Source organism: Crocuta crocuta, unplaced genomic scaffold (assembly GCF_008692635.1).
Source record: "Crocuta crocuta isolate KB4526 unplaced genomic scaffold, BGI_CrCroc_1.0 scaffold70, whole genome shotgun sequence".
In the NCBI taxonomy this organism is placed as follows: domain Eukaryota; kingdom Metazoa; phylum Chordata; class Mammalia; order Carnivora; family Hyaenidae; genus Crocuta; species Crocuta crocuta.
Genome location: NW_027528417.1, coordinates 15,647,225 through 15,671,909, shown reverse-complemented (window position 1 = coordinate 15,671,909; position 24,685 = coordinate 15,647,225). Strand labels below are relative to the sequence as shown.

General features: G+C 44.1%; 1 protein-coding gene and 1 long non-coding RNA gene across 4 annotated transcripts in view; one reads left to right on the top strand and one right to left on the bottom strand.

The window, feature by feature from the left end:
- Positions 1 to 24,685, bottom strand: part of DGKG (diacylglycerol kinase gamma) — a 160,401-nt gene that overhangs the window by 8,432 nt on the left and 127,284 nt on the right. For all 3 annotated transcript variants that reach the window (XM_077754424.1, XM_077754425.1, XM_077754426.1), the window contains 2 exons: positions 6,886 to 7,006; positions 4,557 to 4,617 (listed from right to left, as the gene is read on the bottom strand). In XM_077754424.1, the coding sequence (XP_077610550.1) occupies positions 4,557 to 4,617; positions 6,886 to 7,006 (182 nt within the window). The remainder of the gene's footprint in view (positions 1 to 4,556; positions 4,618 to 6,885; positions 7,007 to 24,685) is intronic.
- LOC144223612 (uncharacterized) overlaps positions 17,042 to 24,685 on the top strand; it is a 22,323-nt gene continuing 14,679 nt past the window's right edge. The window contains exons 1-3 of the long non-coding RNA XR_013332767.1: positions 17,042 to 17,290; positions 19,082 to 19,171; positions 23,859 to 23,915. This is a non-coding gene — a long non-coding RNA (uncharacterized LOC144223612). The remainder of the gene's footprint in view (positions 17,291 to 19,081; positions 19,172 to 23,858; positions 23,916 to 24,685) is intronic.

The following is a 24,685-nucleotide window of genomic DNA, read 5'->3' as shown; positions in this document are numbered from 1 at the left end:
GTCTATCTTTCCTTATAGCTTCATTGAAATAATTTAATCTTTGGGGTTCTCTGTTGATTCTATTACCTTTCTATGTTATCTGCATGTTATCATGTTCATATTATCTTATGAATAATCATATTATCTGCAAATAATGACAGTTTTGACTCTTTTCTGGATAGATACATTTCTTTTCTGTGTCATTTATATTGCGCTGACAAATACTTCCAAACAATATTAGCACACATGTCTTGTCCAGGATTTTAATGAGAATTCTCTAGTGTCTTGCTATTAAGTAAAATGTTCATTATTGGTTTAAGATAAATATTTCTTATTATTTTGAGGGATTATTTTTCTGGTTTTAGTCTCCTAATGGTTTTCTTTAAAAATCAAAATTTTGGGGCACCTGGGTGGCTCAGTCAGCTGGGCGTCCAACTCGCAGTCAGTGAGTTTGAGCCCCTGTGAGTTTGAGCACCATGTCAGCTGTGCTGACAGCTCAGAGCCTGGAGCCTGCTTCAGATTCTGTGTCTCCCTCTCTCTCTGCCCCTCCCCTGCTTGGGCTCTGTCCTTCTCTCTCTCAAAAATAAATAAGCATTTAAAAAAAACTAAAAAAATAAATAAAAGTCAAAACTTTTGTTCAGTTTTTGTGTCTGTCCTAATTTCCTAAAATGGACTAGGTGACTTTCTATCTTGTTTATACTATGGAACAGTTTACATGAATATTTATTTCCTAATAGTATGGAAGAACTCACTAGTAAGAGTTTTACTCTTAATGTTTTAAGGTCATTTTTTAAAAAATGTTTTATTTATTTCTAAGAGAGAGAGAGAGAGAGACAGCATGAGCAGGGGAGGTTCAGAGAGAGAGGGGAGACACAGACTCTGAAACAGGCTCCAGGCTCTGAGCTGGCAGTCAGCACAGAGCCCGACGCGGGGCTCGAACCCACGAACCGCGAGATCATGACCTAAGCGAAAGTCGGACGCTTAACCGACTAAGCCACTCAGGCGCCCCTGTTTTAGGGTCATTTTGGATGTAATTCTTCAAAGACACTTTCTCTTTCATTAGTGGTTACCTAGAGTTTTCATGAGATGTTCATGGTTATGAGAAAAAAGATGATTATCTATTAAATATGTTATATTATGTCTTATAATTAAAAGAAACCATCACATTTCTATTTATATTTTATATACTTTTATATTTTAATATCTCTGATCTCTTTCTTTTTTTAAAATCAGGTTTTCAAATATTTGATATGTTTAAATAAACTAGTTCTCAATTTTCCTGCTTTTTAAGTATGTAATTTCTACTTTTGTCTTTATTATTTTCTTCCTTCTGCTTCTCCTCACTTTGTTTTACTGTTGTTCTTCTAATATTGTAATTATTCATTACATGTCTTTCCTTTTTAAATGATTGAAGTATATGACACTTCGAATTTACTTCTAAATATAGTTCAGGCTACATTCTATAACTTCTGGATAGAATCTTCTGATTTTTATTATTTTTGAAACAGACTATAATGGTGGTTTTTGTTTCCTTTTGAATCTATTATTCTTTAGGAGAATTAAAAAAATCTCTGAGTGACTTGATTTTGCTTGCTTATTAATAATTAGTTTGCTTCTATTACTAATTTCTGGTTTTGTTGCCTTGTGGTCAAATAAAATAAGTTTTATGATTTTTCCTTCTGGATTTTACAGATATTTTTCTTTGTGAACTAGTTTATGATCTATTTTAGTAAATATTCTCTGGATCCTATGGGGAGGGGAATGAGATATTTACTTTGTTTATATTTCATCCAAAAGTTGTGACATTTGTTTATTTTTGCTTCTTGACCTCGAAGGTCAAGCAGAAACAAATATTTCAAAGACTCAATAGTTGTCTCTCTGTCAACTTCTTATTTATCTATTTTTCTCAGTATGTATTTTCTTTTTTTCTGTTTTTCACAGTATATATTTTGATTCTGTTTCTATATACCCTAAAATCTTATGACTATTACATCTCAGAAATGAGTGTTACCTCTTATCAAATAAAACGTGACTTCTTTATTCCATTCATGCTTTTGGCATGTTGGAAGGTTAGTTTGCCTAAAATTAATATACAAGTAAAACCTTGGTTTGCGAGCATAATCTGTTCTGGAAACATGCTTATAATCCAAAACACTCGTATATCAAAGTGGCTCAGTTGTGATTGTGTGATATTCAGTGTCTTGTACCACTTCTATTGCAAGACATCGCTTGTTTATCAAGTTAATTTTTTTATTAAAAAAATTTTTTTAAATGTTTGATTTATTTCTGAGAGAGAGAGAGAGACAGCGTGAACAGGGGAGGGTCAGAGAGAGGGAGACACAGAATCTGAAACAGGCTCCAGGTTCTGAGCTGTCAGCACAGAGCCCAAGAACCCATGAACCATGTTATCATGACGCCTAACCGACTGAGCCACCCAGGCGCCCCTATCAAGTTAATTTTTATTAGAAATGTTGGCTCATCTTGCAGAATATTCACAGAGCAAGTTAATAACAATCTGAGGTTTTACTGTAATTAATAATATCATTTCTTACTTATATTTTCTCTATGCTTGATAAAGGATAAAGTCAGAAAATATATATGTCCTTTTTATTTTATTTTATTTTATTTTGAGAAAGAGAGTGTGAGTGGGTGAGAAGCGCAGATGGAGAAGGAGAGGAAGATAGAGAATCTTAAGCTGGCTCCATGCTCAGTGTGGAGTCCAATGTGGGGCTTGATCCCATGACCTAGGGATCTTGACCTGAGCAGAAATCAAGAGTTGAATGCTCAACTGATTGAGCACCCAGGTGCCCCTGGAACCCTTATAATACAAAAAAGGGACCCCAGTAGTGTGCAGACACAGAGAAACAGCCATGTGAGGACACAGTGAGATGGCGGCTGTCTGCACGTAAGGAAGGAAAGCCACACCAGAAAGCAACCCGGCCAGGACCCAGGCCTTAGACTTCCAGCTCCAGAACCCTGAGACAATACATGTCTGTCACTGAAGCTGCCAGTCTGTGGTATTTTGTGACGGCAGCCTGAGCAGATGGATACATTTTTACACGTGCATGTCCATGGGTCTGTATACCTTAAGACCATTGGGCAACAACGTTTTTCACAGTGAGTTGAAATGTCTGAAGCGTGGCATGGAGAGGGTGGGGGCTGGGACAAGGGAAGCATTTGGCTATTTCAAAAACAAGTCCTTGCAGTGAGAGAAATGGCTGTCCAGTTTTCAGATATTGCTGAGTGAGGTGGGAGGGGGTTTGATTTCTTCCAGCCTTTTTTTAGAAGACAAGAGGAGTTTGGATAGATTTTTCTCAATTTAGCTCCATCAAAATTATAAGTAGTAGAAATTTCCTCCATCCTTTCTAATTCTAACAAAGTGGCAAGCTATTATTAGTTTTTGCTGTAGTGTGTTTTCATCTTTTTCTTAGTCTTCATAGAAGCCAGAAGACTGAGGTAAGGTTTTGCAGAAAGATTTCTCCTTTTGATACCCTTTTATAGAAGTTGCCATCTCTAGAGTCTGTCTCCAGGGGCTAGTTTTATAATCTGTAGAAGTCACATGGAAGACAGAGTGATGGAAACACATCTACAACTCAGGCCTGGTATAAATCTCATGCAAACCCTTTCTCTAGTAGAAGAAAACTAGATGTTTTGAGGGCTCAGAATAGCAGGTTTTTGAGATGTCTGAATATTCCACAAGTGAGGGAGCTTAGAAATACTGCTTTTGTCTCTTGAGGTTGGCTCATTCACAGCAGTATTGAAGGTGATATTAATGTCATATCCCAGTAAACACCCTGGCCCTGAACACTAGGACAGTGCTTTCCCTTTACCATGGAGCTTGTAGCTGGGTTTTTAGCTAAGAAGGAAGGATGCGTGGACCCTGTGGTGGTGCTACATGAACGGAGGGCTAATGGAGGTATGGTAAGTCAGGGAATGAGGATGGTCCTTTTATTTTATTTGCTCATTTGTTCAGCCCTTTACTCACTGTTCAATGAATATTATCGTGTGGCTGTTACGAACCAGGTGCAGTGCTAGGTGCTGAGTGAGAACCCGCTGTCTCTGCTTGAGTGGGGTTTTCGGGTAGATGCACCGGTAGCTCAGTGTGTACACTGCGGGAATCTTCTCCAGGGCCTCCAGTGGTCACAGTGGCTGGGCGGAAGTTCCAGCGCAAGGGTGCAGATTTGGCTTCTACACAAGAAACCCTTTGTAACAGTTACACTCGTTCATCAGCAAAGCAGGTCTCCTTTTGGGGTGGCAAGGCAAGTTCTCTGCCATTGCAGTGACACAGGAGGAGACACTTAAGGATACAGTAGATGAAGTCTTAGAATTCACCAGCTATAAGCGTGAGCTCTTTGGAGAAAGGCCTTTGTCTCATTGTTTAGTAACTGTTTTGGATGTTCAATAAAGGCTTAGCAGGTACATGAATGGATAGATGAATAAAGGAGAAGACAGGCTCTACCAAGTGATCTCTCAAAGCCCCTGCAACTCTGAAGAGTGAGTGATTTCATACTGTCAGTGCCCCAAAGGGGCCCAAGATAAGACTTCTCACCCTTAGTTTAAAGATTGGCAGAACTCACTATGCAAGGTGGCTGCATCCAGGGCTCTCCATCCACTTGCATTGGCAGCAGCTTGTTTGTCCTGGAAAACCGAGAATCGAGAGAACACAGTGAGTTTGACTCTTCTGGAGGTGAAGAATTACAGTGGTCCCCACAAGGGAAACAGATGTGGGAAGACCTTATCTGCCCACCTAGGAGTGGTTCTCTAAGACTCTGCTGGAGGGCTGGTTAAAAACAGATTTCTGGGTCCACTTCAGGAATTCCGACTAGGCATGTCTGGGGTCATGCTCAGGGGCCTGCATTTTAATAAGCATCGTGGGCGATTCTGTTGCTTTGGTGCTCAGATCCTAGTTTGAGAAACACTGTCGTGGGTGAGTAGTGACGTCCACAGGAGTCTGGGAAACAGTGGCCAACAAGTATGGCGGCACCACTGCTGAGCAGACCCTCAGTCAACAACCAGCCGGAGGGCCTGCAGACTGTGCCAGAAACTCCACAGCAAAATGGGAAAGGTTATGAAATGGGAAAGGGCCTGGTTTCTATGTTGAGTGAGAAGTTGCATCATGACAGTGAGGTAACGTCTCCAACCTATACAAGGTACAGCTCAGGTCTGAGTGTGTCTTGCTTTGCCCCTGCTCCTAACTATCCTCTCTCATATGTCTTGAACGGCAGCACGCTCTGTGCTTGCATGGACTAGGAACCTGGCTTAGCTGGGAAATGGGGTCATCAGGAATACTGTCCCCATGGATAGGAGAAGAGAAGAGAAGACAGTGCTGCTTTCTTGCTTGGGGCAAGGCTTCTCTGGCATATGGATTCTTAGAAGGAAGGAGATGGGGTCTTTTGACTTCCTTCTGTAGAGGAGTTATTGATTTGTACTACCTCACCTTGAGGAGGAAAGGCAAGTCCTTTCAGAAGCCTCTGGTCTGGACGAGCATGCAGCAGTTGCTACCCACTAGTCAGGAAGCTCTCACCTGGGTTTGGCATCTGCTCTGTTTTTGAAATTACAAAATGAGGGACACGGGCTATGTTTTGATACAGACGATTCTCTCACTAATCCTGAGAATACTTAATAAAAGAAATAATAAACCTAATAACACAACAAGCCATGAGAGGAGAGAGTGGCATTTTGGTTCTTGGGGCTGAGGAGGATGTCTGGGAAATGCCCAGGAGGTTGGGGATCCTGGCTCACGCCCTCCACTCCATCTAGAAATAGGTCTACTGAGTATGAAGAAAAGGTCTTCCTCTTATACATGGCTTTTTTGATTCCTCTGGAACTAAGATGTTACATTTGTTGTGGCCTATGTCAGTTATGTCTTAGATGTGCAAACAGACTGGACCTACTCAGTGCTGGGGTCATGGAGGGTGGACAGGGAAGGAAGTATGGGGATTAATGTGGAAAACAGGCCCCCAGCACAGCAAAAGCTCAGAGATAAAACAAAGCTTTGGAGAGTAATAGAAAAGACATAAGAGATGCAGGGAGGGAATAAAGAAAAGAGTTTAGAGCTTAGGGGTGTCAGGGAGCCAGCTCTGGGGGTCTTTCTGAGGGATGCAGAGAGCAGCATTTCCCTAAAAGTATGTTCAGGACACTAGCCCAAGAGGTTTTGGGAGAAAAGGGGTCTGTGGTCCACTAACTTTGGGAAACCTGCATACCGTATCCTCTCCAGGAGATCCCTAAGGGCCAGTAAAAGATTTGAACTGTAGAAACTGGGTGGGGGAAAAAGAAGGGAATGAAGACTTCTGAAATAATCAGGTGGAGAAGAATCTGATGAGTTTTACTAATTAAACAGAAGTAGCTGAAACCAGAGGATCCCCTCTCTTAGACTCCATTTTTTCCGGGAGACTGCAGTGACTGACCTGTGGGTCCCATACCCTGCAGAAGCATAGCCCTCTTAGGCAATTAGGATAGATTTGCTGATGTGGATGGTTTGGCTCTACAAAGGCATATAGGAAATAGTATTTCTAAGATCACTATCCAAGAAAGAACAGGCAGAGAACCTGGTTTTTGTCACAGTGTGCCCTCTGTAGATGTATCTCGCATCTTAATTTGTAAAGATAAGAAAGGCAAGGAGTTGGACCTCGGATTCTCTGGGTCTCATAAGCTTCCATTACTGTTGAGAGAATTTCATCAATTCGTTATAAGAGAATGGCCAACTGGTCATGGTGGACCTTTTAGTTGGATGGTTGCATTGTACCTAGTTTGGGAAATGGTCTTTACAGACATTTTTATAAATGTTATCAAGCTTCTGTACCTCACTCTCCCTGCATTGAAATCCAAAGTTGGCTTCCTAGTCGTTGTAGGAATACTGAGGGTGGTGGGAAGACGTGGAGGCTGCTGGGGAATGAGGGAGCATACCTGATGGTGACAGAGGAGCACTGGGCCAGCCTCCTGCCTGCACTCTTCAGACCAGTGTAGATCTGCCCCATCTCCATGGCTCCCTCCAGCCCCACCACTTCGAGGAGCTGGTCACTGAGGTCTGCAGAGTGAGAGAAGCAGAAGCAGGGCATACATATCTCTCTGTTCCTCAGGATGGCTTTGGTCAGAATGTCTGCTCCCTAGATGACCAACCCACATCTGTCAATACCCCTTCCTCTCCCACTAGACAGCGTTTTCATACTCATTCCGAATAGGGAATTTCCCCAAAGGTCAATAAATGCACCTTTTCATGAACAGAAACCCAGTTCTAGTGAAAAAAGGTTTTGATTCAGAATATTAATATGCATCCAAGGAATAGGCTGGCATTTCAGGAAGCCTCTTCAAATGGAGAGTAATATAAATGATGAAACAGCGATTGCCGAAATGATTTTCAACCCCTCATTGCAGCTAAAGACACACTGGTTTGGGATGAGGATAGGAAGGAAAGTTGATGAAAGTCCTTGTCCATAACTGGTTCAAGTTTCTTTTCTCTGAATGTCTAAATAACATCATGACTGATGATTAATTAACCTCAAATCTGGCCTGTGGTAAGCCAGTGGTGAGCCAACCTTCTTGGACATCCTTGGGGAAATCAGTGACCTCCTTCAGGACACCAGGTGCCAAAGCTAAGCCAAGGAAAAGAATATTTCACCTAACCCAAATTATTCTGAGTCCACAGTAGAAAAAGCAGGACAGTAAGTATGTGTCTCAGGCTCAGAGTCACATAGGACTGGTGGCCTTCCACAGCGGCAGTTCCTCCTGATCCAGCACCTGGAAGAGGTCCTTTATTCAGGGTTCCTGAGGCTTGGGCAGTGCCCACCCAATTTCTTGTAAAAGCAATAGCAGGATCAAGGTTTGACATTGTGAACAAGGCTCACTTTTACAACACAACTTTTAGGTATTTGAAACAGAAGCAAAATAAAAAGGCAGATTCTTTAAAAGCTTCCATTCTTTTCCCTACCAGGGCAAAGGAACTTTTCTTATAGATTGTAGCTAATTACCAATATCCTACTAATATCCACAAACTAGGAAGTCAACACGTTTATTTATTTAATAGATGGCTTTTGTCTAAGGTCCCTCCTGGTACCGGTAATAGTGTTTGCTAAGATTGCCAAGGACATTTTGGGTTTGTCTATACTTTTTTGTTTAGAAGGTATTGTTTAAAAACATTCCCTTGATGGACGTTTTCTAATGAAGACAGTTAAGCAAACCGTTGAGCTGACCACAAATGTGTCAACATTGCTACAGTCTAACGTCCTGATTATCATTGATGGACATTAGCTGCCAACAGATACACAAACGGTGTTCATCTTTCTATCACAGGCACATAAGCTTTCCCCTCTACTTCAATCCACACTCCCATTCCCTGCTACTCCTTTTTTCATATCTGTGAAGAGATACGATCTCCTTAAACTCTGCATCTCATGTGGGCTTGGAACAAGAAGCCATGAAAGGGCAGTGTTTGTTTAGGAGATCGCTGCAGGCTCTCTTCAGGAGTTTGGATCCAATCAACAGCAAGTATCTAAACCTCTAGCCATGTAATTAGTTCCCTCTTTACCAAAGGGTATTAAATAACTAGTGGATAGTCTTATAGCTTACTGTGTCATTTCAACACAGTGTCTGCAAAATCAGCATGGGTTGTGAATTTGAGAGGGGAGAGGGAGGAGGAGCCGAAGGAAAGAGAGAAACAGAGGAGTGTGTCTAGGGGTGAGGAGGGTGGGGGAGTTATACTGGGGTAAGAGAAAAAAGAAGGAAAACTTTTCAGAGGTTTCTCTAGTGGCAGAAAGACAGATGTCTTGTAAAATGTTGCTCTTTGTACCAGGCTTCGGTATCTGACAGTGCTGTTATAGTTCAATGTTTTCCCTCCTTGAAACATTCCCTGGTAACAAAATGTTCTAAGAAGCAGGGGACTTAATAGACTCAAGTGTTTCAGCTTTTACAATGTCTTGGTCTTTTAACAAATTTTCCTGTTGAATGGCTTTAAGTTGTTATCACTTCCCACACATTACCTTGCAGCTATCACTTCCCACACATTACCTTGCTTCCTGGCTCTAGAAGAGAAGTAATGAAGGCTGATCTCATCCACATGGTGGGTGGGTGGGGGGCAGAGGCTTACACACATGTGAGACGGAGGAGATAAATGCAGGGTAAGGGGCTAGGATCTTGGTATACCCTTTGCCATTCTGATTTTGAATTTGTACTCTGAATCTTCCCTGGCATAAAGAGGCTAGGATGACTCCTGTCTACTACTGAAGGAAGACTTGATTGCTCTTCTATTTCTCCACCATTGCCTGGCTGATCTTTCTTTCAACTTCCTACAATGCCTACTAGGAAGTTCTGAGATAAAGAAATCTATTTAACGTTGTTTCCCAAACTTATGGGACCATGAGGCTCTTCTTTTGTGTGATATCTATAAACAGTCCCTGGTAGTTTTCTTTGGAACACATTTTGGGATATTTTGGCATCGCTTAATTCCCTTTACTTCCTTTAGCACAGAGATGCTTATGCACAAATTAAATCTGGAGTTAAAATGAAACAGAATAGAGTGTAAGTCAACATCCAAGCACATAGAACAATTAATGTTCAGAACTTAGAATCCAGGATCAGGACATCTGGTATACCAGGTGTCTGTTTTACCTGATACCCATGATTCAGAGTGTGGTTTTGGCAATTCACATCATCTCCATGTTGTCCTTACACTTTTAACTCATTAGTATTTAAGATGAAAAGTCCATGCACCTTAGTAAAACAGGGATTCATTCATTCATTCATTCATTCATTCATTCACTCACTTATAAGTTACTGAGTAGCAGCTTAAGTGCCAGACAAAAACCAGGAATACAAAATGTTCTACTCTTAAAGGACTCTTGGCTAAAATGTGTTAGGTGTAGAAAATGTTGGAATTGAACTACAGGGAGAGGGAGGCCCAAGTAACCTATTCTGACTGGGCTAAGTGTGGGAGGAAGGTGTCACAGATATTTAAGGCATGTCTTGAAGGATGAATGCCAGGCAATTTGCTGGGTTGAGAAGGAGAAGAAGCAAAGATAGTCCAGGGACAGAAATGATCATATGTAGGGTTGGACGGTCACAGAAGGCAGAAAGAAATTAATTTAGTAATAAATTCATTCGGCAATTTCATTGAAAAATATAAAATATATATTTCTACCTAAAGAGAACTACTGCCCAGATAGATATCTATATCTACGCCTACGCCTATGCCTATGCCTATGTCTATGTCTATATCTATGTCTGTCTGTCTATCTATCTATCTATCTATCATCTATCTATAGATATTAACAAAATTGTAAGAAGAGGATCACTGGACTGGGCACAAGTTTGTTGTAACCACAGAGCGAGGCCTTTCAGCTCCGCTCTTCATAACCAAGCCTTGTGCTTGGATGCAGGGAACACTTAATTTACACTCTCTGAGAAGGAAAAAAAGATGGAGAATGGGAAAATGGAAAAAGGAGAATGTGGAAGCAAAGGAAGAATGGCACGGACAACAATAGCAGTTCCAATCTGGCCCACTTGACTCAGCCTCCAGTTTGTGATTTTATAAATGCAAATCTGCTCATGTCATCCCCATACCAAAAATCCTTCAGTGGCACCAATCATAACACCAAGTGCTGGCAAGAGAAGATGAAATGTGCATTCTTTCACACCTATGATGAAAGTGTAAATTGGAAAAAACTTTTTCAGAAAGAAATTTGACAATAAGAGTCTATAATTTTCATACTGTTGATTCATTACATTCTTTTTTGGTATTGATCACAAGAAATCACTGACAGAATCTAAGCTCATACAAATATGAACACTGTGGCATCATTTATAATAGTGAAACCTCACCCATCACCATTTTCATCTCTATGAGAATAGTTAAATAAAGTATATGGTATCCATGATGATAGACTTATGCCTCCATTAAGATATTTACAAAATCCCAAAAACATTATATATGCATATAATGTTAAATGTAAAGGTGACAAACGTATTTATGCACAGGCTGCTTTCAGTTATGTAAGAATGTGCATAGGAGAAAAGGACAAATTCCCCTAAAATCTTAACAGTGGTGAGTTATGAATAATTAGATTAAAGGTCATTGTTATTTTCTACATGCTGCTTTTCTACATTTTTCATTTTTCTCTAAGGATGTATTAATGTTATAATTCAAAACTCATTTAAAAAAACATATCAACTGACTGCTCTTCATACTTGTAACTGTGATGTAAAGTCCCAGGCTTGATGCCCCAGGCCTATCCCCATCCGGCAAGAGGTTGCGCCTACAGTTTTATTTCCTGACGCCGTGGGCTAGTACGTGCTCCAGACATACACATCAACATGTAGTTCTCCAGGTAAACCCTCCTGTTTCCCTCCTTTGTGCCCCTACGCATGCTGTACCCATGCCTGAAATGCCCTCTTCCACTTTCACTCGTTCATCAAAACTCAGCTCAAGTGTCATCAACTTCGAGAAGCCTCCCTCCCCTCCCATGCCTGAAGTTTGGTTTAGATCCTTCTCTTCAAATTTTCCCAGGTAGATGTGGTCAAAGAAAGAACAAGGGGGGTTAATGTGTTGGCAGTGGGTAAGAGATGGGTGTAATACTCACTGTAGCACAGGATCTAGTTTGAACAGGGAAAGAGACGAAGGGCTAGAAGAAAAGGGAGAAAGGGGGTGAGAGGCATGAGGAATTCTAGAGACAGCAGAAGAAGGAGGGTTGGAAAGAGCTGCTCTGAGCTGTGCTAGTAGATGATAGTCCCTCCTGTGGCCCCAGTGCTGGGAGCTGAAGAAGACGGGCATTAGTATCAAGACGAAGGGAGGCGAGGTCAATGGTTCCCATACTTTGCTGTGTGTTAACATTACCTGGCGAGTTTTTACAAATAATGACGACCTGATTGCATCTATGGCAATTAAATCAGAATGTGTGGGCCTGGGAGGCAGGCATCAGTGTTTTTTTTGAAGATTCCCAGGTGATTCCAAAAGGCAACACAGTTTGGGAATCGCTGGGCTAGGTTGTTGGGTGGTTCTCAAAGTGTGGTCTTGTAGCAGCAGAAGCATCGGTGTCACCCAGGAACTTGTTAGAGATGTGAATCCTCAGGCTCCACCCCAGACCTACTGAATCAGAAACTCTGGGGATTAGGCCCAGTGGGTCTGTGTTCTAACAAGCCCTCTGGAAGATTCTGAGGCATGCTCAAGATTGAGAACCTGAGCCTCAGGCAATAAAACTGCCCGAAATATATGCAGGAATTAGAGTGAAAAAGAATATAAACATGTTACTTCCTGACTACTTTGATCTAGAGCTTTTTTCACTTGAAAATTAAGAGTTAGGAATAATAATACTGACCTCAAGTGTGGTTATGAGATTAAATGGCAGAGTTGAATGTTAAAGTGCTTGGCACTTTAGAGTGGGCACTAAAATCTATTAGTTTCACTTTCCCTTTCTGCCAGATTCAGCCTGACAGCTCCCAATCCTCTGTTTATCTACCCTCTTAGAGCTGTGTATAAGTGTCCCCAAACCCTAACATTCAGGCTAAAACATTTAAAAAATCTTCAATGGTCCTCCAAGTTTCACACCTCACACAGAGACCGCAAATCCAGGTGAACTTTAGATTAAGCGGGTGACCCGCTCGGTCCATTCTTCCCGCCAATGTCTTCCCTCACTCTGCTCCTTTTCCTACTTCTTTGATCTCAACGGCGCCATTTTGCTTTTCTTTCCGTGCTCCTGCCCACTGTTGGGAGGAGAGGTTGGAGCTCAATATTGGCGGGTAAAGCCAGGAGAGCATTCATAGTTAAGGGGCATATTTAATCTGTCCACTCCCTTCTTCAGACCCTTCAGTGGCTCTGGAAGCCCAAGAGACAAAATCTTGGCTCCTTAGTCTGGTGTGCAAGGCCATTTGTTAGTTTGGCCCTGTTCCCTGCACAGGTGTCTCTCTTTGCCTGGAGAACTCTTGTTTACCCTCCGGGGATACCCCAGGCACCATGCTTCTTCCTTCTCCTGTGCTCAGACAGTGGATCTCACACAACGACAACTGTTTCTGAACATATCACTCTCCCAACTCCACTGAGAGTTGAAAGCCAGGATGTTTTCCTGTTTTGTTGATCTTTGTAACCCTAGCAACTGGCCCAGCCCCTGGCATATATAGAAGGTTTGAATAGACTGAATAAGATACATGCTTTAGTGCCAAAGACCTTGACAGTTTGACCTGAAGGAGGAAAAAGACAGTGATTAATAATAATAACTACCTGCCTCGATTGAACTGGGTAATAGGCTTTCCATGAATTAATTTATTTTATCTGCATATAACAGGTAATGCTGACACAGTCTGGTTTTTGCCCCTCTCTTTCTTTCTCTCTCTCTTTTAAATGCTTATTTGTTTTGAGAGAGAGAGAGAGAGAGAGAGAGAGAGAGAATGAATTGGGGAGGGACTGAGGGAGAGAGAGAATCCCAAGTAGGCGCCATGCATGCTTGGTGCAGAGCCTGACTCAGGGCTCAATCTGACTGTGAGATCACGACCTGAGCTGAAATCAAGAATAGGACGCTTAATTGACTGAGCCATCCAAGCGCTTCTCCCTTCTCTCTCTTGATGCATCATTTTTATGATCATTCTCATTTTGGCTGCTGGTTCACATTAATGAAAATTCAGTGGTTTAAAATGCAAGGCAAGCTCAGGATATATGTGTGGCATGATTCAGGCTTCTGGCTTGCTGTGTCCTAGGGAAGCATGGAAGACCTTCAGCCTAACGGGATACCTTGCTACCCTCAACCCCTCACTCCTACCTCGTTTCCCCTTTGGTCAGTACTCCAGGGTTCGGGTCTGAGAGCTGCAATGTGCCAGCCCAGGGAGCCAAGCAACCCCCTATGGACGTGCTGAAATTTTACACGATGGCACCCAGAGAGTTTCCGAACCATCCTGCCATATGGGCAAGGAAGACTGCCACATATCCTAGGGTGCCTGTGTAATCTAATAAAGCCTGTGGGCGCTGACCCTTTATCTGGGTTATAGCAGCACAGGTGAACTGAGATGTTAGGTGTCATTACTTTGGGCTGGGCTCCGATCTGCTTGCTGGGGTAACACTAGTTAGCTAGTGTCCATCTGAAGCTCTTCCTGGCAGGGCTATGTGTCTGACTAACTAGAAATACAAAAAGAAGTGTGTCACAACTTAATAAATGGCTTCTGAGAGACCACTAAGGAGTTGCAGGGTTCAAGGAAAATGCTGAGAAACTGCACAGGGTCTTGCATTTGGGACTAACAGCTTCGTCTTAATCTCTGTGTCCACACAGGGCAGGTTATTTGTCTTTTCTGAGTCTGTTTGCTAAGCCCACCATAACAAAATCTCATTAGGCTGGGTGGCTTAAAACCACACAAATTTATTTTCTCACAGTTGTGTTGGCTGGACAGCTACAATCAAGGTGCTGGCAGGGTGGATTCCCCTGGGGCCTCTCTCCTGAGCACGTGCATTGCTTGTATGTCTCTCTGTGCACCTAGATCTCCTCTTCTTCCAAGGACACCAGTCAGATTAGGTCAGGGCTGCCCTAACTGCCTCATTCCATCTTAGTCACCTCTTTAAAGGTCCTGTCTCTGAATGCAGTCACATTCTGAGGTAGAGAATTAGGGCTTCAACACAGGAACCTGGGGAGGTGGCAGAAATTCTCCCCCTGGTCCCCGCCCATAACAGACACAATAATAAAAGCTACTTCATGAGTTGTTTTGCGGACAAAAGAGTTACAGAATGTGAAAGAACTATGCAAACAGCAGTTAGAAATGTCCCTTCTCACGTTGTTAGGGAGAAGTTGACATGCAGTGGAGAAGGGTTGGGGGGGGTGTGGGACTTCCTTACTCTCTTCAGAAGGAGAGGACGAAAGTGGGACTCTGCCTTGCGGTGGGGCCAGGTTCAGTCCCCACAGTCTAGACAGGTGAGTGGTAGCTGGCAGGCCTCTTTCAGACCCGGCCTGCCAAGGCATGGCAGGTGTCAGCCTGGGCACCTCTCCTGCCTCCAAATTTCCATGGAGATGGGCCACGTGCCCTTGGTGGTTCAGGCACCCAGAGCCTCACAAAGCTAAGCACTGAGCAGATCGCCTCAGCTTCCCACTGGGTCTGGTCTGTGCAGATGAAAGACTGCTCTTGGCTAAAGAGCTTCAAAGCCACCTTAGAAGCCTGGCAGCCTGAAAATAGCCCAGGGTGGGGAGGTGGAGAACCCCACAAGACTGCTTCTCGATTTTCAGGAAGGGAAGGGCTCTGGGGTTTCCTTGGGCACCAAAGGCTGGGTAAGGAAGGAGGCTATAGTAGGACCTTCACCCCGGCAGATTCCCACCGGGTGGGACTACCCTCAGGCCTCCCAACCATACCTGACCTGAAGAATATTCTAGGACCATGCTTTTCCTAGTGATCCTAGCTCGGACATGGGGTGGAGAGAGAGGGACCTTTGCCAGCAAACCAAGCAGGCAGGAGGGCTCATTCCCTGGCATTCTGTGAACCCAACATGTAGAATGTGCCCCTGAGACAAGCTGTGGGGCAGAGACCTACATCTAACACTACTGCTGGGCACCCACAAGTGTTATTACCTCAGGAGAAGTCACTTAGCTTCTCTGAGTCTGTCTTTTATCTGGAAAGCAGAGATAAAATAACCCACTGGCAGGGTTGTGGTCAGGTTTAGAAGTGATGCAATTGAGGGCCCTGCACAGAGAGCACACAGAAAGCCATTAAGAACAGTGGCTGTGTGGGACGCCTGGGTGGCTCAGTCGGTTAAGCATCCAACTTCAGCTCAGGTCATGATCTCACGGTTTGTGGGTTCGAGCCCCGTGTCGGGCTCTGTGCTGACAGCTAGCTCAGAGCCTGGAGCCTGTTTCAGATTCCGTGTCCCCTCTCTCTCTGACCCTCTCCTGCTCATGCTGGCTCTCTCTCTCAAAAATAAATAAAACATTTAAAAAATTAAAAAAAAAAAAAAAAAGAAACAGTGGCTGTTTGGGGGATTTTATGTTTCCTTAGAAATGGGCGCCCTCAGAATATCCTGTCTTCACTACATGGTGAGTGACGTGACCCAGAGAAGGTAGTGCAAGAAGCAAAAGAAAGAGGGAGAGGAGGAAATGGAAGGTGGGAAGAGGTGGGTAGGGGAGGAGAAGGTAGGGGAAGAATGAAGTGCTGAAGAGGAGAAAAGCAGACATACCATGAAGGCCAGAGGTACTGTGACCTTGAACTTTTAGGATGACTGTCCCTCCTGGCAAATGAAGCATCTCTATTACCACTCTTTGACTCTAAAGCAGGGAGGAGATTCAGCATTTTATTTGGAAATGAGCCCCTTTAGTTCCTTTCCTTTGCCTGCATTTGTGTGTGTGTGTGTGTGTGTGTGCGCGCGCGAGCACGCGCGTGTCTGTGTATGGGGGGGGCGGAGAGACAGAGACAGAGACACAGAGAGAGAGAGAGAGATCCCTTGTTCCTGGGATGAACAAGGAGTGCAGGGTAGGAGCTGGAGGTCCTTCAGCCATAGTGTTGACACCCCTGGTCTACCTAAGCACCTCCTTTGACGGGAGTGTCCTTTGTGTCCTGCTGTTGTCATACTGGCTTGCAGGTTTCTTCTACTCCCAGGGATTTGTTTAAAGCCCCATAAAGGTGTCCAGAAGGTATCAAGTGGTCTTTGCCTCTGGAGAATCCAGATGGAAACAGGTAGGAAGGAGAAGCAGCCCAGAGTCTCTGCTTTCTAAAGAGGAGAGGCTATAGGGTCACAGGGACAGGCAATGTATTGATCTAACAGGCAGGTGCTGGGCTTTCTGTCTCTGCTCTGGCTGTCTAGTTGTGTGACCCTGGGCACGTCACTTTCCTCCTCAGGGCCTCTATCTTCCCTGAGTTGCCTTAGGGGCATTCCACCCTCAAAGTCTGTTGGAGCTCTTCCAACAAAAGTGGAGGCTGGATTTCCTGACTGTCTGGGTCCAGAACAGATTGGCAGCAATCCTTGCCATTCTTTACACTGGGCAGAAGACAGAACATTCTGTGCAACCCTACACTGAGGCGAGAGAAAGAGCAAGTGTGGGCTCACAATGGCCATTGTTGTTGATTCCTGAAAGCCTGCTGTGTGGTGGGGTGGGGAGGGGAGAGGGGGGCCTCCATTCTGTGTGGCTTTCTCTTCCTGGGTTAGGCAGGGCTCTGAAGAAAGCTCTGTATTTTGTGGAATGGGGGCTTCTAATCCTCTCTATGCATAATGGTCAGTCTCTTCAAAAGGGGAGAGGCGGTGTGCTAGAGAATTCCTCAGGAAGAAATGATCTAGAAATGGCTCTGAAGTGAGCCTCTGACATCATCATGCCTCTAAGAAAAACCAAGAGTGAGAAGGTCTTTTAAGGCCCGGGAGGCAGTGGAGGTAAGGGAATCTTGACCTGGAGGTCCCAATGAAGACAGGAAGAGAATGACCATTATAAGCACAGACTCTAGGCCAGGCTTAGAGCTTTACAAAGGTTACTGCTTTTAACCCTCACGGCAACTCCGTTAGATAGAAACTATTATCTCAAGATAAAAAACTCCTGAGGCTCAGTGGGGTTGAGAAGCTTGCTGAATGTCACAAAGCTGGTGTGTGGTACAGCTGGAACTCAAACCAAGGATTGTCTGACTCCAAAAATAAGCTCTGAATAAAGAACTCAAGGCAGAGACAAAATACCTTGGAGTGATAGGGTGTCAAGGGCAGGGAAGTGAGCATGGAGGGGGTGAGCCTCTTCTTGGCTCTTCTCAGGGAAGATTTCTTGGCGGCACAACCTTATTAAATGGAATGATGACTTTCTCAGCTTGAATGTCAAATGCTATTGTTGGTATATTGTTGGTAATTGTTGGTATATTATCTGGCTTTACTTTGCTCATTGAGCTTGAGAAGCTTCAGTTCCAGGTACAGTGGATGTAATAAAATCAATTAATTAGTGGTGAGATTTTCCAGTTCAACTCAAACCTGATTCTCAGGCATGACACATAGAAGGTACATTGCCGACATCTACACCCACCAGGCTAATCACAGCTCAGAGAGATGCGCACACCACCCACCTGCCCCAGAAAGGCAAAAGCAGAGAGTTGTGATCAGAAGAGACTTTTTCTGGTTGTTGGGTCAGGATTGGCCAGAAAGGGGGAGGTGGGGGAGGGTGTTGTGGTGTAAATGGAGAGAATGCCATGTTTGGAATACTAGGACTTGGCTCCAGTCCCAGATCCATCAATTAGTGTGGCCTCGGACCGGTCAATTGACCTCCCTGGGCCTCGTTTTTCTAATTATAAAGTGTTTCTCAAGGGTGTTGTAGGGGATTAAGATGAGATGAGGGTATAAAGTATTTCTCGCATCTGGTGTTAAATTCAAATAGATGCTTAACAAGTATGGAGTGAATTGGCTTGAAAACGGTTCCCAGTGGGCTGGCAGTGTGCCCGAGGTGGAAAAGACACAGGTTCTGGCATAAGGCGTCCATTCTGTGACTGTGGGGCGTGGTCTGGTGTGGAGGCAGACAGGAGAGGGCGGGGTGTGTGACAGAAGCTGGGGCCCTGTTGGGTGGTTTGTGGGGAGGGAGGAACCACCCATGTGGCAGCGCCCCCTCTGACTGACCCCTACTCCTGTTGGCTTTTGTTCATTCTTCCTTTGGGCCACAGCCTCTCCATTCTGGGCCTGAGAGCTGTAGGCCTGCTTCATGCATTATTAGCCTATGAACAGGTCTCCTGCCGTCAATCTCCTTTCCTGTCCCCTAACCAGCCTGCTTACTACTCTCCCATCCTATTGCTCTGGGCTTACACACCTTCACCTCTTCCTCTCTGCCTATTATTTGAGGATCATGAACCAATTCTGTGGCACATTACTTCAGGGTCTCTATCTTTCCAGCCTTCCCTTGTGCTACCTCTGCATGTTAATGCTCCAGCCCATGTTCCCCTCCTCTCACTCACTGTCTTTTCAAATCCTTGCCAGCTTCAAGTCTCAGCACACACACATTCCATCTTGCTCATTCATTCATTCATCCATTCATCCATTCATTCTTACACCAAATATTTCCCGATCACCTCCTGGGGATCAAGTTGCTAAGGAAAGCCCTCGTTTTCTTGCCTCCCACACTCATGGTACTGTTTCTGCCACTCCATGGTGCTTGCCTATCACACCAGTGTTAACAGGATTGTTCTCATATATTTCCTGTAGGTAAACTGTGAGCTATCAGGGGTCTGGACACATCACCCTCTTGCTTGCATCTTCCATAGCACCCGGAGCACTAAAAGGACTGGAAGACAGGTTTGAATCTAGGCTCTACCATGTACCCTGTCCTTGGGCCACTTATCCCCATTAACCCCTCAGCCGTAAAGTGGATTAAATACAGATGGCTTCTGACTTACAATTTTTTGACTTTACAGTGATGCAAAAGCAATACATTCAGTAGAAACCATACCTCAACTTACAAATTTTGATCTTTTCCCGGGCCAGTGATACATAGTACTGTACTGTCTCATGACGCTGGGCAAGGGCAGCAAACCCCAGCTCTCAGCCAGCCACGCAATCACAGGGTAAACAACCGATGCACAGCAATTCTTCTGTACCCAAAGAGCCATTCTGGTTTTCAGTATCAGTACAGGATTCATTACATTACATGAGATATTTAACACTTTATTATAAAATAGGCTTTGTGTTAGATGGTTTTGCCCAACTATAGGGTAAGTAAGTGTTCTAAGCATGTTTAAGGTAGGCTAGGCTAAGCTACGATGTAGCTTAGGTTAGGTTAGGTGTAGTAAATGTATTTTCAACTTACAGTGGGATTGCTAGGATATAAACCTGTTGTTAAGTCAAGGGAGATCTGTAGTTAAATATGCAACAAGCTTGGCCCATAAGTGTTCAGTAAATAACAGCCCAGCACATATTCATTGATTAATTAAGAACGTGAAACACTTCTTACCCAAATTAGGAACGGATCAAGGGCACCAATGTGCATGCTGTGTGGAGCATGCGGCCAGCATGGAGTTCTGCTGTAGGCTGGGTCTTGGGAGACACCTGTTATTAGACGGTTAAAAAACTGCTACAGAGAAACAGGGACTGGTGTGTGGGCCAAGATGGGGCAAACAGAAAAGGGAAAAGTCTAAAGTGGTCTAGGCCTTCTAGTCTAGAAGTTTCTTCTGCATGTGAAAAATGAAAGGTTCATTGGCTCTGTGGTTCTGTTTTGAGCAGCATACCTACTAAGGCAAGAATTAAGTTGAAGTTTAACTGCAGCTTGACTCTGTGCGAGCAAGTTTCCCCCCATCCTAGAGATGATGAGGCAGTCTCCAGAGGCACATTCTACCTTGCCATCCCCTCCCAGGTCTTGGTTGGGGTTGGGGTGGGAAAGAGGAGGAGACACAGCTGGAGTCAGAGCCCTCTTGATTCAGAAGTCAGATAAAAAAGAATAAAGGGCTGCTTTTCTTGAATTTCTGGTGAATTTAGCTGGGTCAGGGACAGTCAGAAACAAGGAGGCTGGGGCGGGTGCTCTGGTGTGTGCAGAAATAATTCTATCTTGAAAGACTAGGAATTGGACTCTAGTCCCAGATCCACCAATTTTTTGACCCATTGGGCAGGTCCATTAATCTCCCTGGGTCTCATTTTCCTAATCCGTAAGGTTTCTTCTTGATATTTGTAGGAAGAGCCGCCAGGCTCACCAGGGCAGTGCTCTTCAAACTTCAATACACATATGATCACCAGGGGTTCTTGTGGAAACACAGATTTGGCTGCAGCAGGTCTAGGCTAGGACCTGAGAGTCTACATTTCTGACACTGTCAGGTGATGCCCTTGCTGCTGGTTGTGGACCACCACTAGCACATGAGGTTCTAGTGCAGAAATAGGCAAATTCAGCCTGCTGCTTCTTTGGGTAAGCAAAGTTGCATTGCAACACGGCCATATCCATTCATTTGTGTATCGTCCATGGCTGCTTTCACACTAAGTGGACAGAGTTAGATAGTTCCATCAGAGACCTTATGGCCCACAAAGCCTAACTCTTTTAATAGTTACTATGTGACCCTTTACAGGAAAAGTTTGCTAATCCCTGCTCTAGTGTACCAGGAACTGGCCTGTGTGAGCTAAAAGACCTGCACTTCAATCTGGGTTTGGCCAAGGGCAAGCCACTTGACCTTGCTGGTTCTCACTTTCCTTATCTAGAGGACACAGTGATCTCTAAATTTCTAAGAGACCTGGAATTCTGGGATTTCAAGGCTACATAGAAAACATTCTAGTTTCTATAGAAACGGACTTCTGAGAAGTTGGTTGTGTGGCCTTCCTTTGGAAGCTGTAAAAAAAAGCATACCTGGTCCACCCCGCAGATCCCCCAGGAAGCCCTGATAAGTGCCTTGAGAGGCACACCTGATGTCTGGTCACCTAGGAACAGACAGGGGCTTGGAGAAGAAAAGAGTGAGGATTGGGAGGTAGACCCCTGGCCTCTGGTAAAGGCTGATTCTGGCCAGGGGCCCAGGAACATTGTGCCTCAGCACCACACACACACACAAATTCCACTTTGGTGACAGATCAACTCAAACACTAACTCACCACTCCAGGTGCTCCTGACCGTGGATGCTTTTGGTCAACTAATATTAATAAGACCTTTCGAGGTCTCAGAGACTGTGCCAGGCAAAGGAAGGTGGAAGGAACTATGACATCTGGAGCTGAAGAGCTCATGGTCGGGTGGGAAACACCATGTAAGGAAAGAACTGGAGGAGAGTTCCACAGCCAGCTATGAAGAGAAATGCACGACTCTGGGTCTCTAGCTTGGGCCACAGGTGATGCTAATTACAAGGCAAGGAACACGGGCAGGGTGCAGTGGGTGTTCAGGGAGATGGAAGGGTATATAAAGAGGGAGAAGATAATGCCTCATTTGGGGCATGTTGATTTCAACGTGGGTGCCTGAAGGACTGAATGGCAATGCTGTGATTTCCTGTGAAAGGCAAAACAGAGTTTCTTTGTAGGCCTGCAATGGGTTAAGAGGAGTGACATGTATGTTGCCATGGTTACTTTCTAGCATCAAGGGGAGTCCCACTGCACATCCAAGTACCCTCAGCTCTTTAGGGTTAACTTGCCTTGCTCTACCTCAGCCCTCAGGAGAAACCTTGGCTAGAAAGACCTCTGTGAAATTCACACTTGTTGGAAACATTTCTATTTTCTCTTAAACCCAGTGAGCAGTAAGTGGCTGACTATTGCTCATTATGACTGTCTTTCTGGTCAGAGGTCCACCAAATTGGAAAAGTGGGAACCTACAACTCTGGACAGCTCCTGAACCCAACAGGCCCCTTTCTGTTATGGTTTCATACAAGTGAAAAGGAAGTGCTGAGAAACAAAGAACTCACAAGCCCACGATTATTTTGTTGGCTCATTTGAGCTCTGGCTCCTCACCTGGGAATGTGAGTCTGAGATGGCTGGATGGTAGCCCATTCCATTGCTTTGAGATTTAGGGGATGGTCCATACAATCAGTGAAAATCCACATGGGCACAGTGTGGAGGCAGACAGAATGATGTGTGCCTGTGAAGTAGTAGGGTCAACCGAAGTGACCCTTCCCAGGCAGGATCTCTGCCTCGGCAAATTTATGATGATGCATTTGCCAGGAGGATGCCTGTGTGATGCCTATCTGTGAGCTACACTGGCTGGGGTTCTTGGTAGACATGTAACTCTCCTTCTTGGCACTTATCACAGATCCTAATTGTGTGCCTGTTGGATTATTTTTTTGAGGCCTGACTCTCATACTTCCTAACGGCTATAGGAACTATGTCTGTTTTTGTTCATCATTGTTCCGTGGTGCCAGGCACTTGATAGGTGCTTCATAAGTGTGTGCTGAATCAATGACAGAAAGCCTGTCTGCACTGCTAGAGAACTGGCGTGAAGTGTACACTCTACCGATGGTTGTCTGTCTGCCTGTCTTCATTTACCAGGTATTGAAGAGCTATTCCCAATGAATGGGGAGATTTTGCCCTCTCTGTTTGGAACCTTGTCTAGGATACCCTGTTTGCAGCTCAAATGGGATGGACTAAGAAATCACTGAGAAAAATGTTGCTTTAATACCAGACAGACAGAGGAACTTAGGTGTGGGTGACATAGCCTCAAGGCTATTGCTGGTTTAAGGCTAAAGGCTCGATTGGGGCCGACATGAAGCTAAGTGAAGGATTTGAGAAAATGTGCAGGAAGTTCCCTCATTCATATATAGGGTGGGGCTAGAGGGAAACGATGGTGGAGCTCCCCAGGGCTTCGCTCCTCAACTTTGCAGGGACTGATCCAGCTTTGTGCCATGTCCTTGGTGCTTCACTTGGATTCAAGACTTGGCACCCTTACCTTTATCTTGATTCACTGGAGAACCAACCCAGGGGTGACTCCCACACTGGAAGTAATAGCCATACAAACTCCAGTAAAGTGCCAACAAAGAACCCTAGAGTTATGGTTGTCAGAGCCACAGGTAATGGAAAGATAATCTAGACCACATTTCTGAAGCAGAGGTTAATAGAGCAAAACTCTAAATCTGGCCCCTTTCTTGTCACATACTAAATATTTATCACCTTCCATGTATCACTTAACAATAATTCTCATTACTATTGATCAAATGCTCACCATGTTCCAGGCACTCTGTTAAATGCTCTACCTGGATGATCTCATTTAACCCTCAAAACAATGCTAAGGGCGAGAGACTAATTGTTTCCATTTTGTATGGATTGAAACAGAGGCTTGGAGAGGTTAAGTGACATAACCAATGTCACATGGCTGATGGTGGGAAGGCCTGGGTCTTTCAACTTCTAGTTCAATGTTTAGTCTCTGATCCTACCTACACTAACTCCAAGTCCTCAAGATATGTCTGAATTACTTACTTGCAGATTGCCTTGCACATCTTATCAATTGAGTTTCTAATGGTATCATGAAATGAAATTCTCAGCTTCACAAATACTCACATATAACTCTGTAAAATACATTCTTTTTTTTCCCTCCAAGATTTTCTACTAAGTGCCTCTTCCTGTCCAGCTCCAGAATCTACTGCCCACTGTGCTGGTAAGCCCAAAGCCAAGATTCCTTCCCCTTCTCCCTCCCTCCAAAAAACATTTCTGCAGATCAATGTGAGCTAGGTAGGTAGGACGTTAGGCTTTGAAGGGAACATAAAGATGATGAAGACCACCTGTTCACCATTTTCCAGGTACAGGGAAGTGAAAGAAATGACAAGGCAACCCAGAATCAGTGTACTGTCAAGGCAGCAAAATTAAGTGCTCTGGGAATACAGAGGATGGATTCACTTCCAGAGGTGCCAGCAGAAAAGAGGCAGCCTTTGACATAGGCCGTAAGGAAGGAGACGAATTTCCACAAGTATATGTGAAGCTTTTCCTTGGACTGGCATATAAACATTTCCTGTTTTCTGAGTGCCCGGCTTGTACAATACACATAGTGGGACTTCAAATAAATTTTCTGGTTGGACACTAGCCACTTGGGGCTAGCTAGGAATTATGGTCTTGGTTCTGATGCTACCATTGGACATAAATTGTATAAGTCCTATCCCATCTCTGGGTCTCTGTATCTCCCCAACTATGAAATAGGGATGTGGAAGGGAGTGGGTATAACCTTACTCATGGGTTCTGGTTAGGATCACAATAAGCTAATATATGCAAAACTGTTTGCAAGCGAAAATGAAAGGTTTGACAAATGTAAGAGACTCCCTGTCACTATTCTTATTGGTGTTATAAAAACTAAAAAGAACCAATTCCCATGTACTGCTTATTGTCCAATAACCTTTTTTTTTTTTTTTTTTTTTATTTACACTGGGTGTGCCA